This window comes from Podarcis gaigeae, assembly GCF_964106915.1.
Source record: "Podarcis gaigeae genome assembly, chromosome: 6".
NCBI lineage: Eukaryota > Metazoa > Chordata > Lepidosauria > Squamata > Lacertidae > Podarcis > Podarcis gaigeae.
This window is the reverse complement of record NC_139682.1, coordinates 72437550-72462546: the sequence shown is the minus strand read 5'-3', so window position 1 is coordinate 72462546 and position 24997 is coordinate 72437550. Positions and strand designations below refer to the sequence as shown.

The following is a 24997-nucleotide window of genomic DNA, read 5'->3' as shown; positions in this document are numbered from 1 at the left end:
TTGTTATGTTTCCTGCCTTGCACCTCCCTAGTCATGTGAGCCTCTAGAAAGGGCCACCAAGACAAATCAGGATTAAGTGAAGTTCTGACATTACATGAAGCCATGGTTAACATAAGCCAAAATCCATAACCAATCTTCAGGCTCTGGTGTGCCATCCACAAACGAGCCATAGTTGGCTGTGGTGGGTTTAGATGTACAGATAAACCAAAATGAAGCTAAACAAGCCATGGCTTAGGGTTATGTGTTAACCAGGCCAGTGCAAGGTTTGTGGGTGTCAAACACACCTAGCCTAATCTCTGCTTTTTATATATTGCTACAATCCCTTTTATTGGACTCCTAGCATGAATAAATTTGATTGCATTGTGCTATTCAAATGTGTTTACAGACACCTTGATTTTGAAAGACTCTTAGTGCTATGAAGCCATTTCAAATGCAACAAATTTTTAACTGTGCTTCTGCATTCTGCTATTTATAAAGTGGAGATTAGGCAAAGGTGGAAATATTTTCTCTGGAATTTCCAGGTGGGTCCAAGGAACAAATGCCTATAAGCCAAGGCTAGCAATCTCTGATTTACTTTTCTACTGTTATCACACCTGCACTGCAAAGCATTAAAAATGTTGATATTTCTAAGAAAAAGCCAAATGTAACATATTAATTGCAAATTCTGTTTTCTTCCTGCTACAGATTTCTGTGACCAAGGCTGAAAAATCCCTGAGCTTTGCAATCCAAACCTGCTTTATATCTCCACATTCATACCCTGATAAGATGTCGGAGTACACTATTATTGAAAACATTTGTCCTAAAGATGAATCCGTAACATTCTACAACACCCCAGCTAATTTTCCAATGCAAAATGCACAAATGGACAGAAAGCGGTTTAGCTTTATGTTTAGGTCCGTATTCAACACTTCACTTCTCTTTCTTCATTGTGAGGTGACTTTGTGCACAAAGAAAGAAAAATATACTCAAGAGCTGGCTAAGGTCAGTATTTGATAAATTTTCTTAAGATTTAGACCACTCAGCTTGCATTTAACATGGAAGACTGTGGCCATCTTGGGCCTAAACTGAAAGACACAAATGTAGGTTAAAGACTGATTGGGTTGATCCAACAGCTATAGGTTGAGGTATAGCATGGAGGGATCACTAACAAAACCAATTAAGTAGGGTTGCTATATTCCCCAAAATGGGAAAATCAGGACAAAGTTTTTTGTTTGTTTGTTTGTTTGTTTGTTTGGTCAAAGTTGTTGAGCCCTGGTTGCCATATGTCTGAATTTTTCCAATTCTGCAGAAATACGCCTGGGTGCCATTTTTGCAGCCCTATTCCCAGATGTGTCGGGCGGAAACCTGGATGTATGGCAGCCCTAAATTAAGACAAGTACAGTAGTAAAACAAGGCTCAGGTTTACTTCTTCAGAGAGGTTAGGAAGTGGTAACTGCCCAGTTTTATAATCTGACAGAATCAGCTGCTGTAAAAACGGTGACAGCATCGGTCGCCATCTAGATATGACACATCTGCTTTGCATCAGGGTGTGGCATGTCATGCCAGGACACAGAAGCTAAGCATTGGTTTATTTAAGGGAAATCAGTTAACAGTTACACAAGGAAAAGCAAATGTAATGATATAGCTTGCTTGTTTGCTTGCTTGCAAAATTATTTTGCTTGCTTGCAAAAATTATTGGCCCATTTCACATATAACACTAAGCCAACCTGTGGCTTGGTGTGAACCAACAAATGTGAGGGTTTCCAGAGTGAAGATCGTGGCAGAGCCATGGTTTGGCTGAACGTTACATGCTCACCTGGTCACCAAAAGAGAAATTGGCAAAAGGATTCCCTTTTGGGTCGTTTTTACAGCAGCTTTTCATTTTAGTCATGTTGGCAAATAAAGCTTTTTGTTTCTAGGATCTCAGGCTATTAAAACAGAGGTGTGACTTCATATGATGGGAATTTAGTTTCCTGAAGGCATTTTGGCTGACACAGACGACTGCTTAAGGGGAAATGTCACTTCTGCAGCAAATCTTTACATTGGAATTGTGGCTGCCAGGAATCCTTTGGCCCCCTCGCGTAATAGGTTGCTGTTATTGCTATAGAATATTTTCCTTTTTCTAAATGCTGCATATACATGTGGAATAGGACCATATTATATTATCCCTATACTAAGGATAAAGAGCTGAACTGTGAGTTAGTTCCATGCCTATGTTTGACCGGTAAATTCGAACTGAGCACTTGCAAGCTGACAGCTCATTCTCCTAACCAATGTTCTAGCTCTCCATAAAATATGATGACTGAAGCTTTTGTGCCTAAAGTGTCACAGGTACACATAAGTATGTATTCTAGATATAAATGTAAGCATGTTCCTTCACCGCAGCAACCCCAAAACAGTGTAGCAGTCAACCATATATAAATATTAATTCATTTATGAATGATTGCCATTAGCAGCATTGGGAGAATATTTATTGAGTTTTTCCCTGTGAGAACTGCTGTGGCTCTTGACAGCGCAATGAGCATTTTCTGCTAAATGGTTACAGGTGATAAACAGAATTTGCTTTCCACTGCAGGAGTGGTCCAGATTTATTAAACGCTCATGGCATTAGCTGTAAACAATGCATTAGCATTAATTTGCCAGATCCTGCTGAGATATAATAACACTATTGTTTTTGAAATTCCATGTGTGAATTATTAGGTTGACCTGCCCTATGAGGATTTTGAAGGGAAATAGATGAGTGTTTTGACTTGTTTTCTGCATTCCTTTTATTGCTTATCCTGCATTTGCATAGAAAATTTATTGCTGTGGAAGCATTCAGCATATCTGTGTGGAGAAGGGATTTTTCTCCTGAGGAGGAAAGCTTTTCATTTGTTTTAAGTGGATAAGATCACCCTTTCTCAAATAGGTATACTTGGATATCAGTCTTCTCTGGTTGTGTCATTTGGTAGAATTCGTCATGGGAGTGGGACCCTGACATTGTGAGTTTCTCTGCCCTTAAGTCACATCAGTAGCTTTAGCTGGCAAAAATTGGGGGGGGGGGGGGGGCATAAAATATCCCTGCCCTGACTTGCATAGTAAACTGTGCAAAAACAAGATGCTGATAGGAATCAGGGGACAGAACGCTTTCTAAAATAAGGTCAAGGTCAAGGACCCCTGGACAGTTAAGTCCAGTCAAAGGCGACTATGGGGTGCGGCACTCATCTTGCTTTCAGGCCGAGGGAGCCGGCATTTGTCCGCAGACAGCTTTCTGGGTCATGTGGCCAGCACGACTAAACTGCTTCTGGTGCAATGGGACACCTTGACAAGTGCCAGAGTGCAAGGAAACACTTTCCGCCACAGCAGTACCTATTCATCTGCTTGCATTGGTGTGCTTTCGAACTGCTGGGTTGTCAGAAGCTGGGAAAGAGCAACGGGAGCTCACCCCGTTGCACAGATTCAAACCGCCAACTTTCCAATCGGCAAGCCCAAGAGGTTCAGTGATTTAGACCACAGTGCCACCACATCCCAGAATGCTTTCTACAGCATTGCTAAAGCAACATCTGGACCAGTTTCTTAATACATAGGATTGGGCACAGAAAAAGCTACACCAGTAGCCCTATCACAAGATTGCATTGCATGGAGGAGAACCTTGGCAACCTCGATGACGGATGGGTCTTCTAAATAATCTAAATATTGAGGCAGTGTTTACATCTTGAAATGCAGCTGCGGGGGCTTCGTTGGAGCATGATTGCCCTGACTTGGGGTTGTGATAATACTTTGTTGACTATTCCTTAAACATCTCGGACTGCTGCTGATAGCGAAGCAGCTGTGCGCCTATTCTGATAATGTAGCAGTTTTAAGTGAGTCCCTGATCTCACAAGCCACTTGTTCTCTTCATCCCTCTAGTGCATCCCTCCTGATGAAGCCTGCAGCTTTCTTAGTGTTGATATGATCCTAGCAATGATGCAGAATAAGAAAACCTTCACCAAACCCCTTGCTGTGATATCTCATAAAGAGAAGCCAGAAGGTACTGAATACATTTCGAATCTATTAACAGAAGTGCATTTCATTAGACAATATGTTAATACTTGATTTAATGTTTTTCCCCTCTTTTTTTTTTAAAAAAAGACTTCAGGCACATAGAGTTTTGTTACATGGCGTTATTGTTCCCAGTCTACAGGGCGCCATCATCTTTGAGCGCTAACATTTGCTTGCTCTTTTATCTCCCATACATATTTATGAAAATACAGTTTGGCTGGGAAAGAAACGCATTTCTGATGCTTTAGAACAATATGGGATTTGTAAACATTAAATAATTCTGTGCAATTGCTTCCAGCAGTTCATTATTGCTGAGGCCCCTAAAACTTGTATGTAAATATTTATTTAGGCATCATAATTACATTGAAACTTCAAATGTATTAAAAATATTAAAGGATGGTACAGTATATTGTTGGTAATATACCGGTACAGTATATTGTTGGTAATATACCAGTACAGTATATTGTTGGTAATATACCAGTACAGTATATTGTTGTAAAGTGGGCAGCCACAGGGAGCATGGCTTCATCAGCCAGAGCCTGGACGGCTTCCACATTTTTTCTCCCTATAGGAAAATGAGCTGCTTTTGAAATGAGCTGGGGATTTTCAACAGCAGTTTTGTGTGATGTAGGATGTGATTCAAATAAAATAATTAAAAAGATATTCAGCCCTTGAGCCCTTCTAAATAGTTACTTGTATCCTGTCCACTGTGTGCAAGTGGGGGCTGTTACAGTGGGCAAGTAGTTTATCGTCTTGGATGTGTGTTTCTCCTGCACACACGTTCCCCACAAGCCAAGTGCCATTTATGTGTAAGACCTCAGCCTGTTTGGAGTTGCAGAAGGTAAGTATTGGGATTTGTTGTTGTTGTTTAGTCATTTAGTCGTGTCCGACTCTTCGTGACCCCATGGACCAGAGAACGCCAGGCACCTCTGTCCTCCACTGCCTCCCGCAGTTTGCTCAAACTCATGCTGGTAACCTCGAAAACACTATCCAACCATCTCGTCCTCTGCCGTCCCCTTCTCCTTGTGCCCTCCATCTTTCCCAACATCAGGGTCTTCTCCAGGGAGTCTTCTCTTCTCATGAGGTGGCCAAAGTACTGGAGCCTCAGCTTCACAATCTGTCCTTCCAGTGAGCACTCAGGGTTGATTTCCTTCAGTATGGAGAGGTTTGATCTTCTTGCAGTCCATGGGACTCTCAAGAGTCTCCTCCAGCACCATAATTCAAAAGCATCAATTCTTTGGCGGTCAGCCTTCTTTATGGTCCAGCTCTCACTTCCATACATCACTACTGGGAAAACCATAGCTTTAACTATACGAACCTTTGTTGGCAAGGTGATGTCTCTACTTCTCAAGATGCTGTCTAGGCCTGTCATTGCCCTTCTCCCAAGAAGCAGGCGTCTTTTAATTTCGTGGCTGCTGTCACCATCTGCAGTGATCATTGAGCCCAAGAAAGTAAAATCTCTCACTACCTCCATTTCTTCCCCTTCTATTTGCCAGGAGGTGATGGGACCAGTGGAAGTATTGGGATAATGCATTTTAAATGTTCTGATTGTTCTTTGTGGTTGATGTGGCCTCAAAGGGAAATATAACTATTATATCAAATTGTTCACCAGTAGACTCATGCTTCAGGGCCTTTCTTCAATTTTTAATTTTTATTATTTTTTTGCCATAATCGACCATCTGGGGGTTGTTCAGGGAATAATTTGCCCTGCTTTGTATGTTAGAATGTCTATAGCCTCCACCTGCTTGTCCTAAAATGGTCTCATTGCAGGGCAGGAGTGTGGGACTTGCTGTCATGACCTTCAGGACTGAGGCCAATTTTCTATACCACCAATTTTGATAATTTAAGTTAATCCTTTTGTTCCATTCACTTGAAAGGCACTTTGGTGATGTCACTCAGAACTTAGATTCCAGCTGGGTCTGTTGCCTGATTAAAGGAAACTTACCAACTTTGCTGATTTAGTTGAGCAGTCAATTAAATCTGCACACATTTGCATATGAATAATGCCATATTTTCCTGGAAGTCCCATTTGTTTCATTCTAAAGGAGGAGGGTAACATAGTTCTGTGAAGTATTGCACCGAAACTCTGTCCACCGATACATCTTACTTATGCTAAGCATAGTTGAATTGTTACTTCAAGATCCCATTCTTTTACCACTGCTTTGTCCCAAACATAAAATGGTCTGGAAAGAAGGCAGTGCATTCCTGCAATTGGAGGAAGATTGTGACTTGTCATCGCCTTGGCCCAAAAGCTATGGAAAAACTACTTTGCCACCTGTCAGTTTCATTAACTCTTAGTGGGATCGATACCAATATGTCCTTTATGAAACAGAATATCATTTTTACTCAAATGCAATGCACCTTTTTTGGCCAAATTGCACCACCAAAATTAGGGTGCGCATTAGATTTGATGGTGCATTTACATAATGCCAGCAAATACCTTTTGGTTTCAAGGTTTTGAAAACGGAGGTGTGCATTTGATTTGATGGCGCATTAGATTTGCGTAAATACGCTACATAATTTTGACACATGATCTCTCTCATAATATACATTCTTTTCCGATTCTAGAATCCTTGCCGCTATTTAGCTTCCAACATTTCAGATTGGCAAAAATGCAGCGTTTGTGTGGGTAGAACTTACGAGAATTGTAAAGGGACTCTTGTCTTCCTCACTTTGCTCTTGCTCTGTCTTTCAAAACGACAGCATCAAATCATCTTGACATATGGAAACTGCTAATTTACTATTTATCCAAACTTGCCAGAGATCTGGAAAACTGGAGGAGCCATAGATTCGTATTAGTCTTAAAAATATCCCAAGTGTGATTGTTTACTGGCATGTATAGGGTATTAGGGGAGGGGTAGTACATCTGATGGGGGACGCGTCATGCTTCTTCAGGGATAGTTTATCCACCTTTAGTCCCCATTCTGCACTCAGCTCTTACCTGTGGCTCCTAAAAGCTGTCAGCGTGCAACAGCAGCCACACCCCATTGTATTCCATGTTTACACTATGGCAGCGCTTGAATGTGGAACATGATTGACAGGGGAAGGCGGCTATAAATAGATTTTATTTTTTAATAATAATAATAATAATAATAATAATAATAATAATAATAATAATAATAATTTATTATTTGTACCCCGCCCATCTGGCTGGGTTTCCCCAGCCACTCTGGGCGGCTTCCAACAGAGATAAAAAATACACTAAAATGTCACATATTAAAAACTTCCCTGAACAGGGCTGCCTTCAGATGTCTTCTGAATGTCAGGTAGTTGTCCATCGCCTTGACATCCGATGGGAGGGCATTCCACAGGGCAGGCGCCATCACCGAGAAGGCCCTCTGCCTGGTTCCCTGCAACTTGGCCTCTCGCAGTGAGGGAACCGCCAGAAGGCCCTCGGAGCTGGACCTCAGTGTCCGGGCAGAACGATGGGGGAGGAGACGCTCCTTCAGATATACTGGACCGAGGCCATTTAGGGCTTTAAAGGTCAGCACCAACACTTTGAATTGTGCTCGGAAACGTACTGGGAGCCAATGTAGGTCTTTCAAGACCGGTGTTATATGGTCTCGGCGGCCGCTCCCAGTCACCAGTCTAGCTGCCGCATTCTGGATTAGTTGTAGTTTCCGGGTCACCTTCAAAGGTAGCCCCACGTAGAGCGCATTGCAGTAGTCCAAGCGGGAGATAACCAGAGCATGTACCACTCTGGCGAGACAGTCCGCAGGCAGATAGGGTCTCAGCCTACGTACCAGATGGAGCTGGTAAACAGCTGCCCTGGATGCAGATTTGACCTGTGCCTCCATGGACAGCTGTGAGTCCAAAATGACTCCCAGGCTGCGCACCTGGTCCTTCAGGGGCACAGTTACCCCATTCAGGACCAGGGAATCCTCCACACCTGCCCGCCTCCTGTCCCCCAAAAACAGTACTTCTGTCTTGTCAGGATTCAACCTCAATCTGTTAGCCGCCATCCATCCCCCAACCGCTTCCAGACACTCACACAGGACCTTTACCGCCTTCACTGGTTCTGATTTAAAAGAGAGGTAGAGCTGGGTATCATCTGCATACTGATGAACACCCAGCCCAAACCTCCTGATGATCCCTCCCAGCGGCTGCATGTAGATGTTGAAAAGCATGGGGGAGAGGACAGAACCCTGAGGCACCCCACAAGTGAGCGGCCAGGGGTCTGAACACTCATCCCCCACCACCACTTTCTGAACACGGCCCAGGAGGAAGGAGCGGAACCACTGTATGACAGTGCCCCCAGCTCCCAGCCCCTCAAGACGGTCCAGAAGGATGTCATGGTCGATGGTATCAAACGCCGCTGAGAGATCCAGCAGAACTAGGAAACAGCTCTCACCTTTGTCCCTAGCCCGCCGGAGATCATCAACCAGTGCGACCAAGGCAGTTTCAGTCCCATGATGAGGCCTGAATCCCGACTGGAAGGGATCCAAATGGTCCGCTTCTTCCAGGCGTGCCTGGAGTTGTTCAGCAACCACTCGCTCAATCACCTTGCCCAAGAATGGAAGGTTTGAGACTGGGCGATAATTGGCCATCGTGGCCACATCTAAAGATGGTTTTTTAAGAAGCGGTTTAATAACCGCCTCTTTCAGCGGGTCTGGGAAGGCTCCCTCACGGAGGGAAGCATTCACCACCCCACGAAGCCCATCGCCCAGTCCTTCCCGGCTAGCTTTTATAAGCCAGGATGGGCAAGGATCCAGGAGACAGGTGGTTGGCTTCACTCGTCCAAGCAGCCTGTCCACATCCTCGGGGGTAACAGATTTTAGACATTGAAAAGAGGAAGACAGATCAGAAATGTAGGGGTACAATTTGCATGTGTTTGCAAAAATCAATATCAATTCTTTGTACGGTAAACAGTGGAGAAATAACCATTAACAGTACAGTGGGACCTCGGGTTACATCCGCTTCAGGTTACAGACTCCGCTAACCCGGAAATAGTACCTCGGGTTAAGAACTTTGCTTCAGGATGAGAACAGAAATCATGCTCCGGCGGTGTGGTGGCAGCAGGAGATCCCATTAGCTAAAGTGGTGCTTCAGGTTAAGAACAGTTTCAGGTTAAGAACGGACCTCTGGAACGAATTAAGTACTTAACCCGAGGTACCACTGTATAATCCTTTGTGCAAAATATCCTTTCCTTGGTCCCCTTTGACAACAGCAGCAACAGGGATGCATATTTAAACTTATTTTTAAGACCTCTCAGTAAGCATCAGCCTTGCCTGCTCTTGTTTAGTGTTCACATGGCAGTTTAATTAGAGGGTTTCAGTGGTTTCGCTTGGAGATCAAAATCTTTCACTTGCATGCTAGGGCTGTTTGAAATTCTGGAATGCTTTCCAGGGAGATTTAAAAGCCGAGGATCAGCACTCCTTTAGCCTCAGTCCTGCCGAGCGTGCTTTTTGGACGTTTCGGCAGTTCATGGGACACTATAGAGCATTGCTTAGGGGACTTTGAGGAGCAACTGTTTCTGTTTAGCAGCATGAGGCTGCACTGAGTCTTGCAGCTTTTTCTTTTCTTTTGGTCTTAACGCAAATGAATCCAACTGAGGATAATGCCAAAATATTTGATCTCCAAACAGTAGAATTAAAAATGCATGGCTCTTTAAGTCTTTCTAGGCCTGCTCTGCAGTCTTCCATTGATTTCAATAACTGGAACAATCCACTTGGGGATGGATAGTAACTTGGGTGGCAATTCTGACTCGCTAAGGAATCTAGTGCTGGGCTTTTTCAGTTCCTTGCTATTTTAAAATGTATTTTGCAACTAGATAAGAAGACAATAGTGTGATACGGAACATGGTGCACAGAGGTCAGGCTGGATTAATTGTGAAATGTTTGGTGGAAAGAGTCCTGGAATTTTTCAGCTGTCCAGTGTGGTGGGCAGTAGCGTATGGATAATGTTTTCTTTGTTGGCGTGCATTTTCTCTATCCTGAATCAAAGCATCCTTTCTTGGGGTTAACTGCCCTTGTAAGCAAACAGCAAGCCTTGGGAAACGAATGGTAGTAGGTCTGCAAAACTCCTAAACAAGAGCATTTACATCTCCAAGACGTTGATTATCATCTACTTTGATGCAAAGCAGGCCAGCTATTGTGTGTAGTGTTGTACTGTATTATTGGATCCATTCCTGTTAGATCGGCACCAGAAGCCACGCTTGAAGGCTCTGTAGCCAGGGAGTCGGAACAGAACGTCCAGTTCAGGATGTCTGCAGTCCCCTCCGCAAGTCACGCACGTGACACCCATTAGTACTGATGGGGTGGTATGTCGCATGTCTGGGAGAAAACAAACCCTGCCGGGTTTTGTTCTACAATGCTGTTTGCTGCAGGCTCAGCTCACTGCCTTGTGGAACCAGATCCCAATGGAATTCGTCAAGCAGTTTGGTCCCTCTGACATAGAGCTGGCCCATGGCTTTCTTTTAACCATCCACTTTTGCAGGGTTCCTGCGTCCTAGTATTTCTCATTCCACACTGCAGCGGTGAACACATGTGAGATGATATGGGATGATAGCAAATAATTTTGTGATGCAAGTGTAATTAAATAATCACATTGCAGCAGAGCAAAAACAATGCAGGATTTTTGACAAATTGGCACCTCTCGTAGGTGGAAAATGAAAGACAGCTGTCGCTGTGATGATCACCTATTGAACAGTTTCCATAATACAAGGAACAACAATAATTCCCTTAATACAAGGAAGCTTCTTTCCTTTAAGCATGAGAATTTTCGATCATTTCAATCATTTTCAATCATTTCCTTGCTTATCCACATAAATGCTGAATTAACTCCTTAAGAAACAAAATTAAAAGTCTGCCAAGTCTAATGTATGCAAGGCTACCTTGTCTCCTACTGCATTCTTCCACTTTAAGGATTCCTTCTCTTCGAAGCATGTTCGGTCGCACTTTCCAGGATTGACAAAACAGCTCATGTTGAGGGTTTTGTATTTTTTTTAAATAGGACAAATAAATTTAGGCTACGGCAAGGTTTATTTGAAAAGTTGTAGGATCACAGTGAGCAGGGAGGTGGCACTGCAAGGAATGATGTGTTCCATTGTTCTTCACAAATCGTTTCATCATTATTCGCTGCAGATAAACAGTATTGTGTGGGTCGGCCATTATGTAATAGGTATGGATTGCCGCTCGAAGCCTGTTATGCTTAGAAAGAGCAAGGTGCACGAGGCTCCTGCTCCTGCACACAGGAAATGAATAAGATGGTGGTCCCAAATCCACCATCATCTGGAAGGAGATGCCGGCAAAAGGGGATGAAGAGCTGTTGCAGGAGAAAACCAATAGCAGCTGGGTGGAGATGCTTTCACACCACCTGCTAAACCTATGTAACACTGCTGTATGCACATTTTGAGAGGGAACTTGGTTTTCCCCCTGTACACCCTAATCCAGGCTGAATCAGTTCTGACTGGATTTCATAATATATTGCAGATTCTGCATTGGAATTGCTGATGTAGTGTATAAAATTTGCTGAAGCAAGGATCATTCATCTCTCTCTCTCTTTTTTAACAGATAAACCTCCTTCTTACTCGAAACCTCCTGAAGGATTAGCACGTAAGTTAAACATGCCTCTCTCTTCTCCAGCAATACACCAGAGCGTTCTGGTGGTAAAGTGTCGAACTGCTAATCAACTGAAATCTTTGACTTCATAAGGCATTCATTTGCATTTTAAAGGACCTGGAATCAGATGTAATTACTTGCATGTCTGTATTATCTATCACCGGAGAGGGATCCCACTGGTGTTTAGTCCTGAAGCTATTCACAGCAGAGGCAGAGCAAATAGTTTTTATGGAATATAGTACTTCTGCAGAAAGCCATTCTGGAGAGGTAGCAAGAGTGTTAGGTTTGGAACAGAGGACTCAAGTTCAAATCTCCATTCAACCATGAGCTTCATTTATGCCATTGGATCACACACAGTTGTTCTGAAACTAAGGGCCTAACTACTTATTACAAGGATACAGAACTTCTTCCCTCCCAGGAAGTCAATCAGAGAGAAACAGTCAGGGATGATGGGAGTTGTAGTCCAACAACATCTGGAATGCCACAGGTTCCCCATTCCTGCTCTGAGAGGTGCTGCTTTATGCTCAGGTGCGCATGCACACACACATCAGTATAGATGTGGACATTTATGGCATTTGAGGGCACAGAATGGTCTGTCTGGCATCTTTGGTGGCACAGGAACTCGTACGTTAGAGTGGTCATTCAGGGAAGCTAGTTGCAAACTTAAAAGCTATAAGGCCTCTGGTTTCTTGATTAGCTCCAGATGTAGTAGTTAACGTATTTTGTCACTGAGCCCTTAGTCCGTAGAAATAATACATAATAAAACTGAGTCTTAAAAGAAATTAATTAGGATTGCATCATGTACATGTGTCTGTATGAAAGAAGTAAAAGATCAGGATGAGTGGAAGTTGCTGTTGTTTTCCAGCATGTGTTCAGAGCGATGCATTCAGGGACCAGATGCACTCTCGTACAAACTGCCCTGCCTCTCCTGTTGGGAAAGCTCAATATTATGGGCTGGAACTGATTTCCATGATGAAAACATCTGCCAAAAGTGGGGGGGAAACACAATTGTTTCTATTTATGCATTTGCTGACTTTCAAGCTGGCACCGCCTCCCAGCTTAGCAGCCTTTCCGCTCCCCACCTAATAGGCTGAAGATGCTGGGGAGCAAAATTGGCAGGGCACTGGTTTAATTATTTTTATTTTTAAATCCCTCCCTATCCCAAAGGCACATACTTGAAGGATATGAGAATTTAAAAATAAGTCTGCTAACATTAGAAAATAAGTTATTTTAGTCCTCCAAACTGAAAACAAGCGGCAGCTAGCAGGAAATGTAGTGGGCCTAAAACTTGAGCTGGCTTTAGGTGGCTCAGGGCCACATTTTCGGCCGCATCTAACTTCCACGCTTTGTTCCCATGGCTCATGCACCTTTGTCACGCTGCCAGATGTGCTGAGTTCTGGAGGTTAGTCTTTCCTTCAGGTTGGCATTGGGTCCAGAAATATTGGTGCACTCTTGAAATGCAATACAGTGACTCGTTTCAGCAGGCAGTTGGGGTTGGCAGACCAATCCTATCTGCTCTCAGAGTGGCCTACTAGCAGTTTCCCCTGCATTACCATGATACCTCAGGTTACATACGCTTCAGGTTACAGATTCCGCTAACCCAGAAATAGTACCTCGGGTTAAGAACTTTGCTTCAGGATGAGAACAGAAATCGCACGGCAGCAGCGAGAGGCCCCATTAGCTAAAGTGGTGTTTCAGGTTAAGTACAGTTTCAGGTTAAGAACGGACCTCCAGAACGAATTAAGTTCTTAACCTGAGGTACCACTGTACTGTATTTGGTGCTATTTTTCTGGAAAAAAGGATGCCAGATCTCACCGCGAATACCTCCCTTCTTCTCTCAGAACGGCCACGGAACCCACCTGAGAGGTGCCGGAAATGAGTTCCAGAGAGGAGTGGCCGAAAATAAGCCTTGACTCTGTTTATTTATAAAAAATATTTGTATGCCACTATTCAGTTAAGAAAAAGAATAGTTGCTGTTTACCATACATAGGGAGAGGCCGTAAGGCAGGTGGGCATGAAAGGAGGCACAGGGTCTGTTTTTGGCAAAGGAAGGAGGAGGAGAATAAATTTGAGTTCCCAGTTGATGGGCTCATGGGCTACTAACTGCTGAACACTGATAATCAAAATGCATAGGGAAGCACACTTTTTGTTTAGAATGCTCTCTCTCTCTCTCTCTCTCTCTCTAATTCCTTTTTTAAAAAAGGATTCTAAATAGAAGTACTTCTTGATTTAATTAATTTGTTTTCTCCATTTTCACAGCTGTCTTCCATGGCCTGGACACTTTGACAGTCGTGGGCATTGCCTTTGCAGCCTTCGTTATTGGTGCGCTGCTGACAGGAGCACTGTGGTTTATCTATTCTCACACAGGTGAGCATGAAAATTCTCAATCTCTCTCACACACACATGCGCGCGCGCACACACACACACAGATCACATAATAACATAATACGTTGACTGTGGGTCACCTGCTGGTAGCAGCCAAATGGAAGCATGTTGAGTCAGATTGGATCCAGTCTGGCACCTACCAATCATAAATAAACTGCCACAACAAATACCAGCCCAGCAGAGGATAAAAAAAGCTGAGGAGCAGTGGCATAGCCTGGGTTGCCAGTACCCAGGCCCACACGGAGGAAGGAAATGTATGGAGTACACATGCGCATTCAGCTGCCTAAGGCATCCATGTCACCCAGGAGATCACAGCCACAGAGATAAGAAAACAAGAGTCATTCTGTTGTCTGGAGAGGTCACTTCCTGGTTTACATGGAGAAGCCATTTTCAACAGAGCCCAGTGACGGACTTGTGTATTGAGGCAGCACGAAGTGCAGGAATTTTGTACCCCTAACAAATTTTGCACTCAGGCCAACCCCCCCTTCCTCCCCCCATTCTACGCAACTGGTGGCCTGTAACTATGCTTTTGGTTTGGACAAGGCTAAATAAGAATGAAACTACTTATGTTTGAACTGAATCTGTAAGAGGAATGGGTTTCCATTTGACTTTTCTATATTGTTTTTATTTTAAGTGTGAGCAGCAGGGAGGAAAGACTTGCAATTGGGTTTTATTTTAGTTGTGTGCCTTGCGTGATTTGTATATTTTGGATGTTTAACTGTTTTATAAAACTGTAATAAAAATCTAAGTTTAGCAGCGGGAAAGGGTATTAAATCAAAGCAGGTCATGTTGAGCCAAGCATGGCAAGGGCTCTGAAAACTGAGGATCTGTTTGAATGAACAGAGGTGACAGAGGGAGACTAAAACGTGTAGCGAACATTCATTGAGAAGCTGTAATTTAAAAGAAAGGGGAGAAAAATAATTATAACCATGCCCCAGGTGTCTACCAGTCTATCCAGTTCCTCCTCTTGAATAGCTTTGGTGGAGTGGCAAAAGAAGTATTGTCAGAAAGCTGAAAAGAACTGGAAGCTAATAAAGAGGGGCACCTGCAACTTTCCCCTAGGAGATTCTCTCAAATGCCATCCACCTTCAGAATTGGTTTAGGGCTGTTGTTACAGCAACCGCCAGCAGACCTATTAGTTCTCAAGCCCTGTTTGTATGTTTGAAAATCCCAGGCTCCCAATGGCAACCAGGGAATGAGGCATGTGCCAAAGGAAAGAGAGGAAGGCAAAGCTGACAGAGCATAGGGGGAAAGGGACTGGCAAACCCACTCATTCAAATTCGACCCATTTTTCCAGCCACATTTCCCATTTCCCACCAGTTGGTGGGCATCTCACTAGCCGGTGTAGATTTACGGCTGCTAGGCTCATTCCGTGTACTGGTCTGAATGGATGGAGGCCGAGGTGCTGCAGTTGGAGGCCATGGCAAATAATGTTCATTCCACAAGCAGAGAAAAACTGAGTTCTCTCCCCCACCCCCTTTGGAAGAGGAGGAGGAGGATGGAGAAACGATTTAATCTCCAGCAGAGATTGGTGCCACCGAGACAAGAGGGCATAACCCCATACATGAAAGGGGAAAATGCATCTGTGAAAAGCTGTCCGGAGAAAGGAGGAAAGGAAGAGGCGAAAGGGAGGGAAGGGGAAGAAAAAAACAAGACGATATATTTTTGGCATTCAAACTTTGACAGCTGTGCATGCCTTTTCCCCTGAAGACGAAAAGGTATTCATTCTGCACAAAGTTAAAACAAAATGTATACAGATCATATCTGGTGCGCTGTGGTTGCTGCACAGCTCTGTGTAATAGTGGAATGGGTGACAGCAAAACTGTAATAGGACCCAGCAGCTGGGAATATAGGCCAGTTTTGCAGTTTGCAGAGCACTTTCCTGGCAGAGGCTTGCAGGGGCCCTATTAAGGGAATGGAAGCAACTGTATTTTCTGTGTTTAATATGGAAATAGGGTGGCTTCCCTGCCCCCCCAGCCGGCACTCAATGTTCCTAATTTTTAGTGCCGGGAAGCTCCCCACCCCCAGCTTCCCTAAACATGGCTTTTCGCTTACAGAGATGGCTTTTGCAATGTAAGGGGAAGGACCTACAGTTAGATAAAGTACATACAGGATAAAGTGACCCATTCAAGTGAGGAACTTGAGAAAAATCCCAAAATGTGGCATGAACCCAGTAATTTCATAGAGGGCTTTCTGCTAAAAGGCACAGCAGTACATTATGCTACAAAAAAACATCAGACTAAATTCTAATCTGCATTGCAGGAAATGTAGGTGTTTTTATGGATTCACACCAATACAACTTAACACATTTAAATAAGTGTTTTGGCATATCCACCTCCCACAAGATCATTCCTAATCTAGTCCCTCAAATAAGTGTTTCACGAGAAAGATGAGGCCCTTCTCATGTCTCCAGTCGGACCCCTGAGATTTTTCCCTATTTCTACTCCTTCCTATCCCATCCCTTCTGGAGGCCTCTTGTGGAAATAAGTCACAGATTTTCATTTTACTCAATATGGGGGAAAGGGTCACTGCGATATAGTGCAGCAAACAGAACCTAGAAAAGTCTGTACCAGGGAGACTTGCTTTTGCATTGTTGAGCTTTGGGGCAGTCCTATATTCTTAAGACAGGGATGTTGCGAGGACAAAGAAGAAGAGTTTGGATTTTATATCCCGCCTTTCACTCCCTTTAAGGAGTCTCAAAGCGGCTAACATTCTCCTTTCCCTTCCTCCCCCACAACAAACACTCTGTGAGGTGAGTGGGGCTGAGAGACTTCAAAGAAGCGTGACTGGCCCAAGGTCACCCAGCAGCTGCATGTGGAGGAGCGGAGACGCGAACCCAGTTCCCCAAGATTACGAGACTACCGCTCTTAACCACTACACCACAATGGCTCTCCAAAATGGATGCTGTCTTTGAGCCCCTTAAAACAATAGCAGGATATGAATGATATGCACATATGTAAATTAGAATCACAGAATTGTAGAATTGAAAAGAACCTCGAGGGTCATCCAGCCCAACTGTGATGGCAAGAAGATTATGGAGATGTTCCTTGTAATACCAAACTTTTTCTCCCTCCCCTCCTGTTTGTTTCCTCCAGGAGAACCGGCAGCGAGACAGCCGGTCCCCACATCCCCGCCGGCCTCTGAAAACAGCAGCGCAGCCCATAGTATCGGCAGCACACAAAGCACCCCCTGTTCCAGCAGCAGCGCAGCCTAACCCAGGGGACGTGATGCAAGTCCCCGAAACCACGTAGGGGAGCAGAGGTTCAAAAGGAGCTGTTTGTTGCCGTTCACTTCGAAAGGATTGGTTTGGATTCTTTGGCAGAACGAGGAAGGATTTCCTTTGTGGTCCTCGGAACTTCTTGCAGCATGCTCTAGGCTCACACACGACAAAGCTACTATTTGCAGGCAGCTGTGGATTGCGCAGAAAACATCCGCAGGCTCTCGACGTGAGGCGCTAGCCGGTTCCCCCGCCATAAACGCTGCATTGTCTTTACAGAATCATAAGCACTAGGTTCCGCAAATGTCAAGGAGACACGAGGTGTGTCTGTAAAGGGATTTCAGTCTCATAAGCTGGGGGGAAAGGTTTTGTTTTCTGTCTCGTTTGATCTGGGGATTCCACCTCACCAGAACGAGAAAGCTTCCAGCGCAGAGGATTGCCCGTTGCCATTATCGCAATATATACATCTTGATTGTTTCTGTGGTTTTTGAGCTTAACTCAGTGCTGTGTTTGGCCCACCATTATCTTGTCCGCCACATCAGGGATTTGCCTGTGCCAACCTTTAGCAAACAGAATCTAATGTTTCCATACATAACATGGCGTGTGGGACATGTGTTGATTTGATATTCCTGATGACTTCCGTATACATCTGTTTATCCATCCCAAAGCCTGCTTGGAAGCATAATGCAACACTCAGTGCCATTTCAGTTTCTTAATTTATTTTTTATTAATTGGAGCTACCAACCTTTGCACAGGACTTAGCCCAAAAGTCTTTTACAGTACAGTGTCTGCCACCTGCTACAAGTAGGCCAGCAATTTGCATACAATTTGCATGCAAAGCCACATGGTGCCAATGTGCACGTGCAGCTCCTGCACATACAACAGCTTCTCTTTTCACTACTTCCTACGAGCATTTCCATTGTGTGTGCAGAACCTTCCCTGAAATTATGGTGAATGAGGGGTAGCTGTATATGCCCAGAGTGCTGTGTCCATACTGCGTCCGTACAGCCCATGGGGCTGTAACTTGGGGTTATTGCACGTAATAGTAAAGCCACATGTGAATGGTGAGCACTTGTGTGCTCCAAGGTGGGGATGGTTATGGACCAGTTTTGAACCTTTGGCCCCTGAATATACTTCTGCAAATGTGGTCATTGCCAAAATTCAGGAAAATATAGATAAACATGGTCCTATTTGCTGTAGGACTAACCCTTTTGGGTTTTTTTGATTCACAGTGATCTAGAAGCACATTTTTAGACCTGCCAATGAGTGCAAATGTTTCTAGTTGTGATGTGGAGACAACTACAGCTCTGTGTTTTGGGGCTGGTCCACAAAATATACATAGATGTCATTGTCTTTTTTGCTGTATATAACCTACAATTAGCTTACTGTTATCGAAAATTCTTAGGTCAGAACTTCATTCTTTGCTTCTTCTAAGTTTTCCAAAATTTTGTGGTGATTTCTTTTTTTAAACGTCGAGAGGAGAAAACTATTGAGCTAATTGTTCTGTATGACTCACCATGAATAGGAATGGAAGGGTTCCTTAAAAGCCCCTTTATGGTTTGTATCCAGTTGCTTGTTAGTCATCGCAACGTTGCAATTGGATATCTCCCAAAGTAGCATTTGGAATGCAAAAAAGAGCAAGCCGGTACTAATTTTCATAATATTTTTTATAACTCTCGCCTCCCGCTAGCCTTAAAGTACCTCCCAAATGAAAACCAAAGGTTTCAATTTGAAACTGTAGGAATATTGAGTTGTCATTTTGTGAGCTGAAACAGAGTCTCCTAAATCTTCCTCCTTGAAAACAAAGTAAGAGATATTCTCCCTTTGCAAACAGTTCATATAACCTTCAATGGATATGGCTTTTTTGTTTTGTTTGGCCTTCCTGTAGCAGGAAGCACAGCGGGCCTTTGCTGAAGCAGGTCAGATCTCTCCCCTCGCTTCCGGGGCCCATCTGAGAGGTGGCGGAACGCCATTGTGGCACGTTCCAGCTGGGGGGAAAGCCCTGCCTAGATATAACACAGGGCCATTTCCTCTGTTGCCCTTAACCCGAACCACCCTTTTAGCCTATTGGGTTTTACACTGGCAAAGGTGACAAAACTTCACAGGGGCTGGTGAACCAAGAGATAAAAAGGCTCTTGGCCTTTTCGGAATATATCAAAAATAAATAAATTTGAACTTACATAATTCACATTCTCAAAAGTGTTTGCGGGGTTGGATTAGTGGGAGGTATCTGGATGAGCAATATGCTACCTGTGTATTTAAAAAGAATGCGCTTTGCCTAACCTTCAGCAGAATGTATTAGATAATCATATTCTATGTATGAAAACCTTTAAAATGTCTTCAAAGAAGACTAGAGTCTTTTAAGTCCATCATAGCTATATTTTACTACATTAAATGTGGGCATAAATATAAATATATATATATTTAAATATAAGTGGCTTTATATAAGATGTTTAATTTCAGTTACTGTGAATTCTACGGTTTTATACGCTCTTTCTCTGCCCTCTTCTAACCCTTCTCCCCCCCCCCCACAAGATTATATTAAAACCAGAGATATTATTGGAAGTATTATAAACTTGGTTGTTGGAATGAAAGGTTACATTTTTGTGTAAAATAATTAAATGTATATTTTTGAGAGAAAGAGATGCTGCATTATCAATATTTCTATCAAAATTGACTCTGAAAACCTGGATCTATATTTACAGACATAAAAAACCAAAACAGGCAATATTTACAAGCAGAGAAATGACATTTTTCTAGGCTTATGTTCGAGATTATAATTAATTCATTGACCGCAATGCACTTAATTGTGAATGCTTCAGAATGCTCACTTTATTATATACTGATTTTTTTTATTATACTTACTTAAATGGAAAGTTATGGAGCTAATGGAAAATTCCTGTTGGTTAATTGACAGTAGAGCAAATGCCAGATGCAAATGATATCCCTAAAAAAATTATGCTGTCTACGCATCCAGAGATATGCATGCACTAGGATGCATAAAGCACAGTTCTGGTTCCCATGGGCTGCTCCATTAGACTGGAGGAGCAAAAGGCATGTGTGCATTTCATGTGTGGTTTGGATCCATTCCTGGAAATTAAAAGGAAGTTCTTGTGAATGAGAGAATTCCATACCTGCATTGCACCTCTGTGCTCATCAGTGGTAAAGGGTGTAAACCACAAAGCCATTTGGTCCAAAGTATTGCTGTTGTTTTCCAGGGTGAGCTGTCAAGTCCTTATATTAGCAACAGTGGAGGGCTGAGTAAAGCTTTTGTAATAAACCAGGCATGTACTGAGAAAGGGAATTTATGAACAGATACCTTTGCCATAAGAGAGAACAATGGTTTCTTCCAGTGCCATTGAAATCTATTTTTATGCTACAGATGTAAGCTCTATGTTTTGAAGTCCTTTATTATTTCCTGCAAGCTTCTTTTCATGTTTGATGTTGTCTGCTAATTCATTTCATGTTGTATAGTAGTGTTTTTGAGAACTTTGCATTGTATCACTGACAAAGTGTTAAACCAGGCACCCCCAAACTTGGCCCTCCAGCTGTTTTGGGACTACAACTCCCATCATCCCTGACCACTGGTCCTGTTAGCTAGGGATGATGGGAGTTGCAGTCCCAAAACAGCTGACGGGCCAAATTTGGGGGTGCCTGTGTTAAACTGTGCAAGTGGCCAGCCTGCACCTCGGTGTGTTCAGGGTGTCTGAAAGGAAATTTCTTCCATTTTGAGTTTCACATTTCAGAATGATTTTGGAAGTTCAAGCATATCATAGCTTCTGGGTCACCTCTAACTACAGGGTTTAGAATTCGAAGTAATTATGAGGTTAGTGAGGCAGGACTTTCCTTTGCAGAAGCCATACTGATTCTTCTTTGACAAAGCTTGTTCTTCAGTATATCCAACAAACTTAATGTTAATATCATCTTCTAACAGTTTACTTGGCTAGGGAGACAGGTCTCCGATTTCCTGGTTTCTCCCTCCCTGTTTCCTTTTTTAAATTGCTCTTGCGTCGGCTACCTTCCAGTTTTGAAGGCTGGTTTTAATAGGCTGCATATTTTTGTTGAAAGTGCGGACATTTCACATTTGAATTCTTCACAGACTATCAGGTGAACGCCCGGCCAACTTGTTAATTTGGAATTTGTCAGATAGCTTTAAGACATCAGCTTTTGTTACCACCATTTGCCATTGATTGCTCTTCAGGCACCCTCAATAAAAAGCAAGGCATGTCCCTCACAACACTTTCCCGACCGACACAGATAGAAAGAATTCATCCTGTTTTTCGTCTCCTCCTCCTTTCATACCCTATGACATACATAGCTCATTTCCTGTTTCAGATACATTAACAGATCAAGATATTGGATTTTTTATGCTATAGCAATTAGCTCCTCATATTCCTTGTTTGCTTGCCTTATCATCAACTTGCCTTTGCACAATGCTTGCCAGTCCCACTTAAGCTACTAAAATTGGGAAGGCAGGATTACGGTTTCAGGAGAAATGATTTCTCACTTGTCAAGCTGTTTCTCCTCCCAGAACCTGCATACACACCAGAGTACTTTCCTTGTTTTGCCCTTACAGTATCTAATCACTCACGTTTGACTTTCCAGACATCTTTGCATTGAACAGCTGTTACTTTAAGGTCGCGTAAAGTCAACATGTCACTCATTGTGTAGGGTTGACACAGAGGGTGGATCTAGACGCAGGTTTAAAATGCTATAGATAAGTAGAAAATTAAATTGTTACAAGAGAAGAAGAAAAGTCCATGTAAAAATCCATATAAACGCATTTTTTGCTCTCTGGCACCATCTGGTGTTGGATGTTTATAACTCATTCAAAACGTATTATTGTGACGAATGTAGCCGAGTCCAGAGTTCTGTATATTACTTCGAAAGAGGATTGTATGGTGATTTCCCCCTCCAAAAAGAAATGTTTACGATGATGTGTTCTTGTCTTTTCTATGTGCATCTACCTCATGCTTCAAAAGAAGACCCTACTGCTGATTGTAAGTGCAATCCAACAGGTATGGCGGCTTGGCATCTACCATGCGTTCCAATGGGAATTACCATATTTTTCGCTCTATAACACGCACCCGACCATAACACGCACGTAGTTTTTAGAGGAGGAAAATCCGTAGGCATGCCACCTGTAGGTATTCCCTCCACAACACGGACAGACATTTCCCCTTACTTTCTAGGAGGAAAAAAGTGAGTGTTATGTTGCAAAAAATACGGTGTGTCATGCTACTCTGCAAGCCCATTGGAATGAATGGAGGAGCCACAGCAGCTGCCTGTCTCGGTTTGCACAGTGTGTGAGAATAAGTGTAGATTTGTTTTAATGAGGCAACTCTTGTCCTGTTTTGTTCATTTGTCCTGGGGTGTTCATGAAGCAACTGAATCGCTATCCGGACTCTGCCATTTCCAAAACACAATACGCTTTATCTTTTTATATATATACAAGGATATAACTTTTTTTAACTGAGCGGGAGAAATATACCTGCTAAATCCCTGTGGCCAGTATGAGCACCCCATTGTCTTTGTTTCTGTAGTTTGTGTGTATCTCCAAATAAAAAAAAATCTATAACTGATAAGTTGTACAGTTTTGATAATGCCCATGCCATGTTACCTTGGATTTTCTCTGCTTAATAAAGGTATAACAGTTATTAATAAAATGTGATTTGTGTGTGTGTGTTTTTCCCTAAACAACAAACTGTTTTGAGCTCTATCTTACTGAAAGAGGGCTATCAAATCATACGTTTTGCTTGAATGTTAATAGCGGATTTGAACACTCCATAATGTGTTGGAATAGCAGGGGATAGAGAGTGGCGCCATCTTCCCCTTAGTGAGTTGTGTTGAACTCCTTCTAGACCCAAAAGGGAGTTTTAATTAAGCATATCTTAGCACCGTATGGTTAAAGACCACAGCAGCATCCCTTTACATTCCCAACAGTTTTTTCTATTTTTTTAAAAAAATCATTACAGTGGTACCTCGGGTTACATACGCTTCAGGTTACATATGCTTCAGGTTACAGACTCCATTAACCCAGAAATAGTACCTCGGGTTAAGAACTTTGCTTCAGGATGAGAACAGAAATTGTGCTCTGGCGGCGCAGCGGCAGCAGGAGGCCCCATTAGCTGAAGTGGTGCTTCTGGTTAAGAACAGTTTCAGGTTAAGTACGGACCTCCAGAACGAATTAAGTACTTAACCCAAGGTACCACTGTATAGTGCTTTCGTCTAATACTTCTGAAGCCCACAAGGGTGTCTTCATTCATTTCAAGCCAACGAGAAACCATTTGTGCAGAAACTCCTTAGGCACATCAAAACACGCTCCTAACTAGTCATTGGGAGCCTCGTGTGAAAGGCGGAGTCACTTCTGTGATTGGCTGCCATTACAGAATAATAATTAAAAAAATAATAATAAAACGATGATGATGATGAATTATTTATTTATTTCCAGCCCACCTGGTTGGGTTTCCCCAGCCACTCTGGGCGGCTTCCAACAAAATATTAAATTACAATAGTCCTTAGATATTAAAAGCTTCCCTATACAGAATCTTCCTGTTTGAAGGAGAGAGTTGTATTAGGGTTGCCATATTTCAAAAAGAAAAAAAAACCAGGACACACCCCGAAAAGATAATTGTTAGAGCTTTTGGGGGGCTGGGCATTCAAGTACAGCCCAGGCAACGTCAGTTTAGATGGCACTGGGACAATCTTGTGAGATCACTTTCCGCTAGCCACATGTTGCATTTAGAGTCACTCTTAAGTCGCGCTGATTTCGACACAGCTTGCTTCCACATTTTGACTCTGCATTTAAAATGTTTAATTTAGGGCTCTTAGCAATGTTGCTTTCATGCCACCACCCCGATGAATCATGGAAGTTGTTTCATAATAACTCACAGACCATTGTTTGTGTAGAGTTATAGCTCACAGAGGCACAGAAGATATATATGAAAAAAGCATGGGAGGCAAAGGAGCTATTTTTTTTCCTTATTAGAACATCGTTTTCTTCTCCAAGTTGGAGATAAAACACAAAGCCTGTCCTTCAATTATCTTGAAGACTTATTCATTTACGCTTTTAAGAAAGGTTGTGTCATGCATTTAAGGAGAAAAAAGATTTTAACAACCAGTTTTGTTTATTGCGTGACTCAAAATGTTATAGATTGAAACCTCAGTATATTGCGAAAAGAACGTAATTTTTAAAAGTGTCGTTTCCTGCCAGACACTTGTGAATGAAACCAACATTTTGGATAACAAAGACTATTAACTTAGTGTCAGTTGTGAGAGGAATATAGACCAGACTCTTTTCACTCTAAACAAATATATATATATAGCAGCACAGCCAAGACCAAGGCAACATACGAGGCCAATGCTTTTTTCTGATAAAACTCTAGAACAAGTCATTCCGTAATCATACAGCTGAAATTTATGGGGACCGCTTGCTGCCTTTGTTTTTGTTCTTTATTCCCAGTGCCTTAACCTCAGAGCAGACCTTCTGAACTTATGTGCCTTTACATGGATTGCATAGTGCGCCCACGAGCAGAAACCAAATTACGTCACCCACCTGCCTAAAAATGTCAGGGCTTACATTTCTCTTTCATGGATTTTCTCATTTACTGGAAAGCATAATGGAAATCTTTGCAGCCAGTGTGGAAAAGGAGTTTAAGCCGAAGCAACATTTTTTTCTCCTGCGATGGCACAAACAAATGATTTTTGCATCTCGCCCGCCTCTCATTTTGTCCACTGAGTCATTTTCTTACCACTTCGATCCATGTTGGAAAACAAACGCTTAACAGAAGGTTGGGAAAGCCTGTGAACTGAGTTGCCATGTGATCGTTCTTGTTAC

At 42.8% G+C, this 24997-nt stretch overlaps 1 protein-coding gene and 2 long non-coding RNA genes across 5 annotated transcripts in view; 1 reads left to right on the top strand and 2 right to left on the bottom strand.

The window, feature by feature from the left end:
* TGFBR3 (transforming growth factor beta receptor 3) overlaps positions 1-18157 on the top strand; it is a 131998-nt gene extending 113841 nt beyond the window's left edge. For 2 of the 3 annotated variants that reach the window (XM_083743345.1, XM_083743346.1), the window contains exons 13-17: positions 685-981; positions 3868-3988; positions 11511-11552; positions 13818-13925; positions 17039-18157. In XM_083743345.1, the coding sequence (XP_083599471.1) occupies positions 685-981; positions 3868-3988; positions 11511-11552; positions 13818-13925; positions 17039-17157 (687 nt within the window). In that variant the 3' untranslated portion in view covers positions 17158-18157. Of the gene's footprint in view, positions 1-684; positions 982-3867; positions 4453-4485; positions 4659-11510; positions 11553-13817; positions 13926-17038 lie in introns of those variants that run through there. The other variant, XR_014565394.1, reaches the window with a different exon arrangement.
* Positions 12325-15830, bottom strand: LOC310846672. The gene is made up of 2 exons (XR_014565437.1): positions 14024-15830; positions 12325-12540 (listed from the first exon to the last, which is right to left on the bottom strand). It is a non-coding gene; the product is annotated as an uncharacterized lncRNA (long non-coding RNA).
* A 3930-nt stretch (positions 18158-22087) lies between the features above and the next one.
* Positions 22088-22832, bottom strand: LOC310846659. The gene is made up of 2 exons (XR_014565419.1): positions 22403-22832; positions 22088-22232 (listed from the first exon to the last, which is right to left on the bottom strand). It is a non-coding gene; the product is annotated as an uncharacterized lncRNA (long non-coding RNA).
* Positions 22833-24997: the final 2165 nt, after the last annotated feature.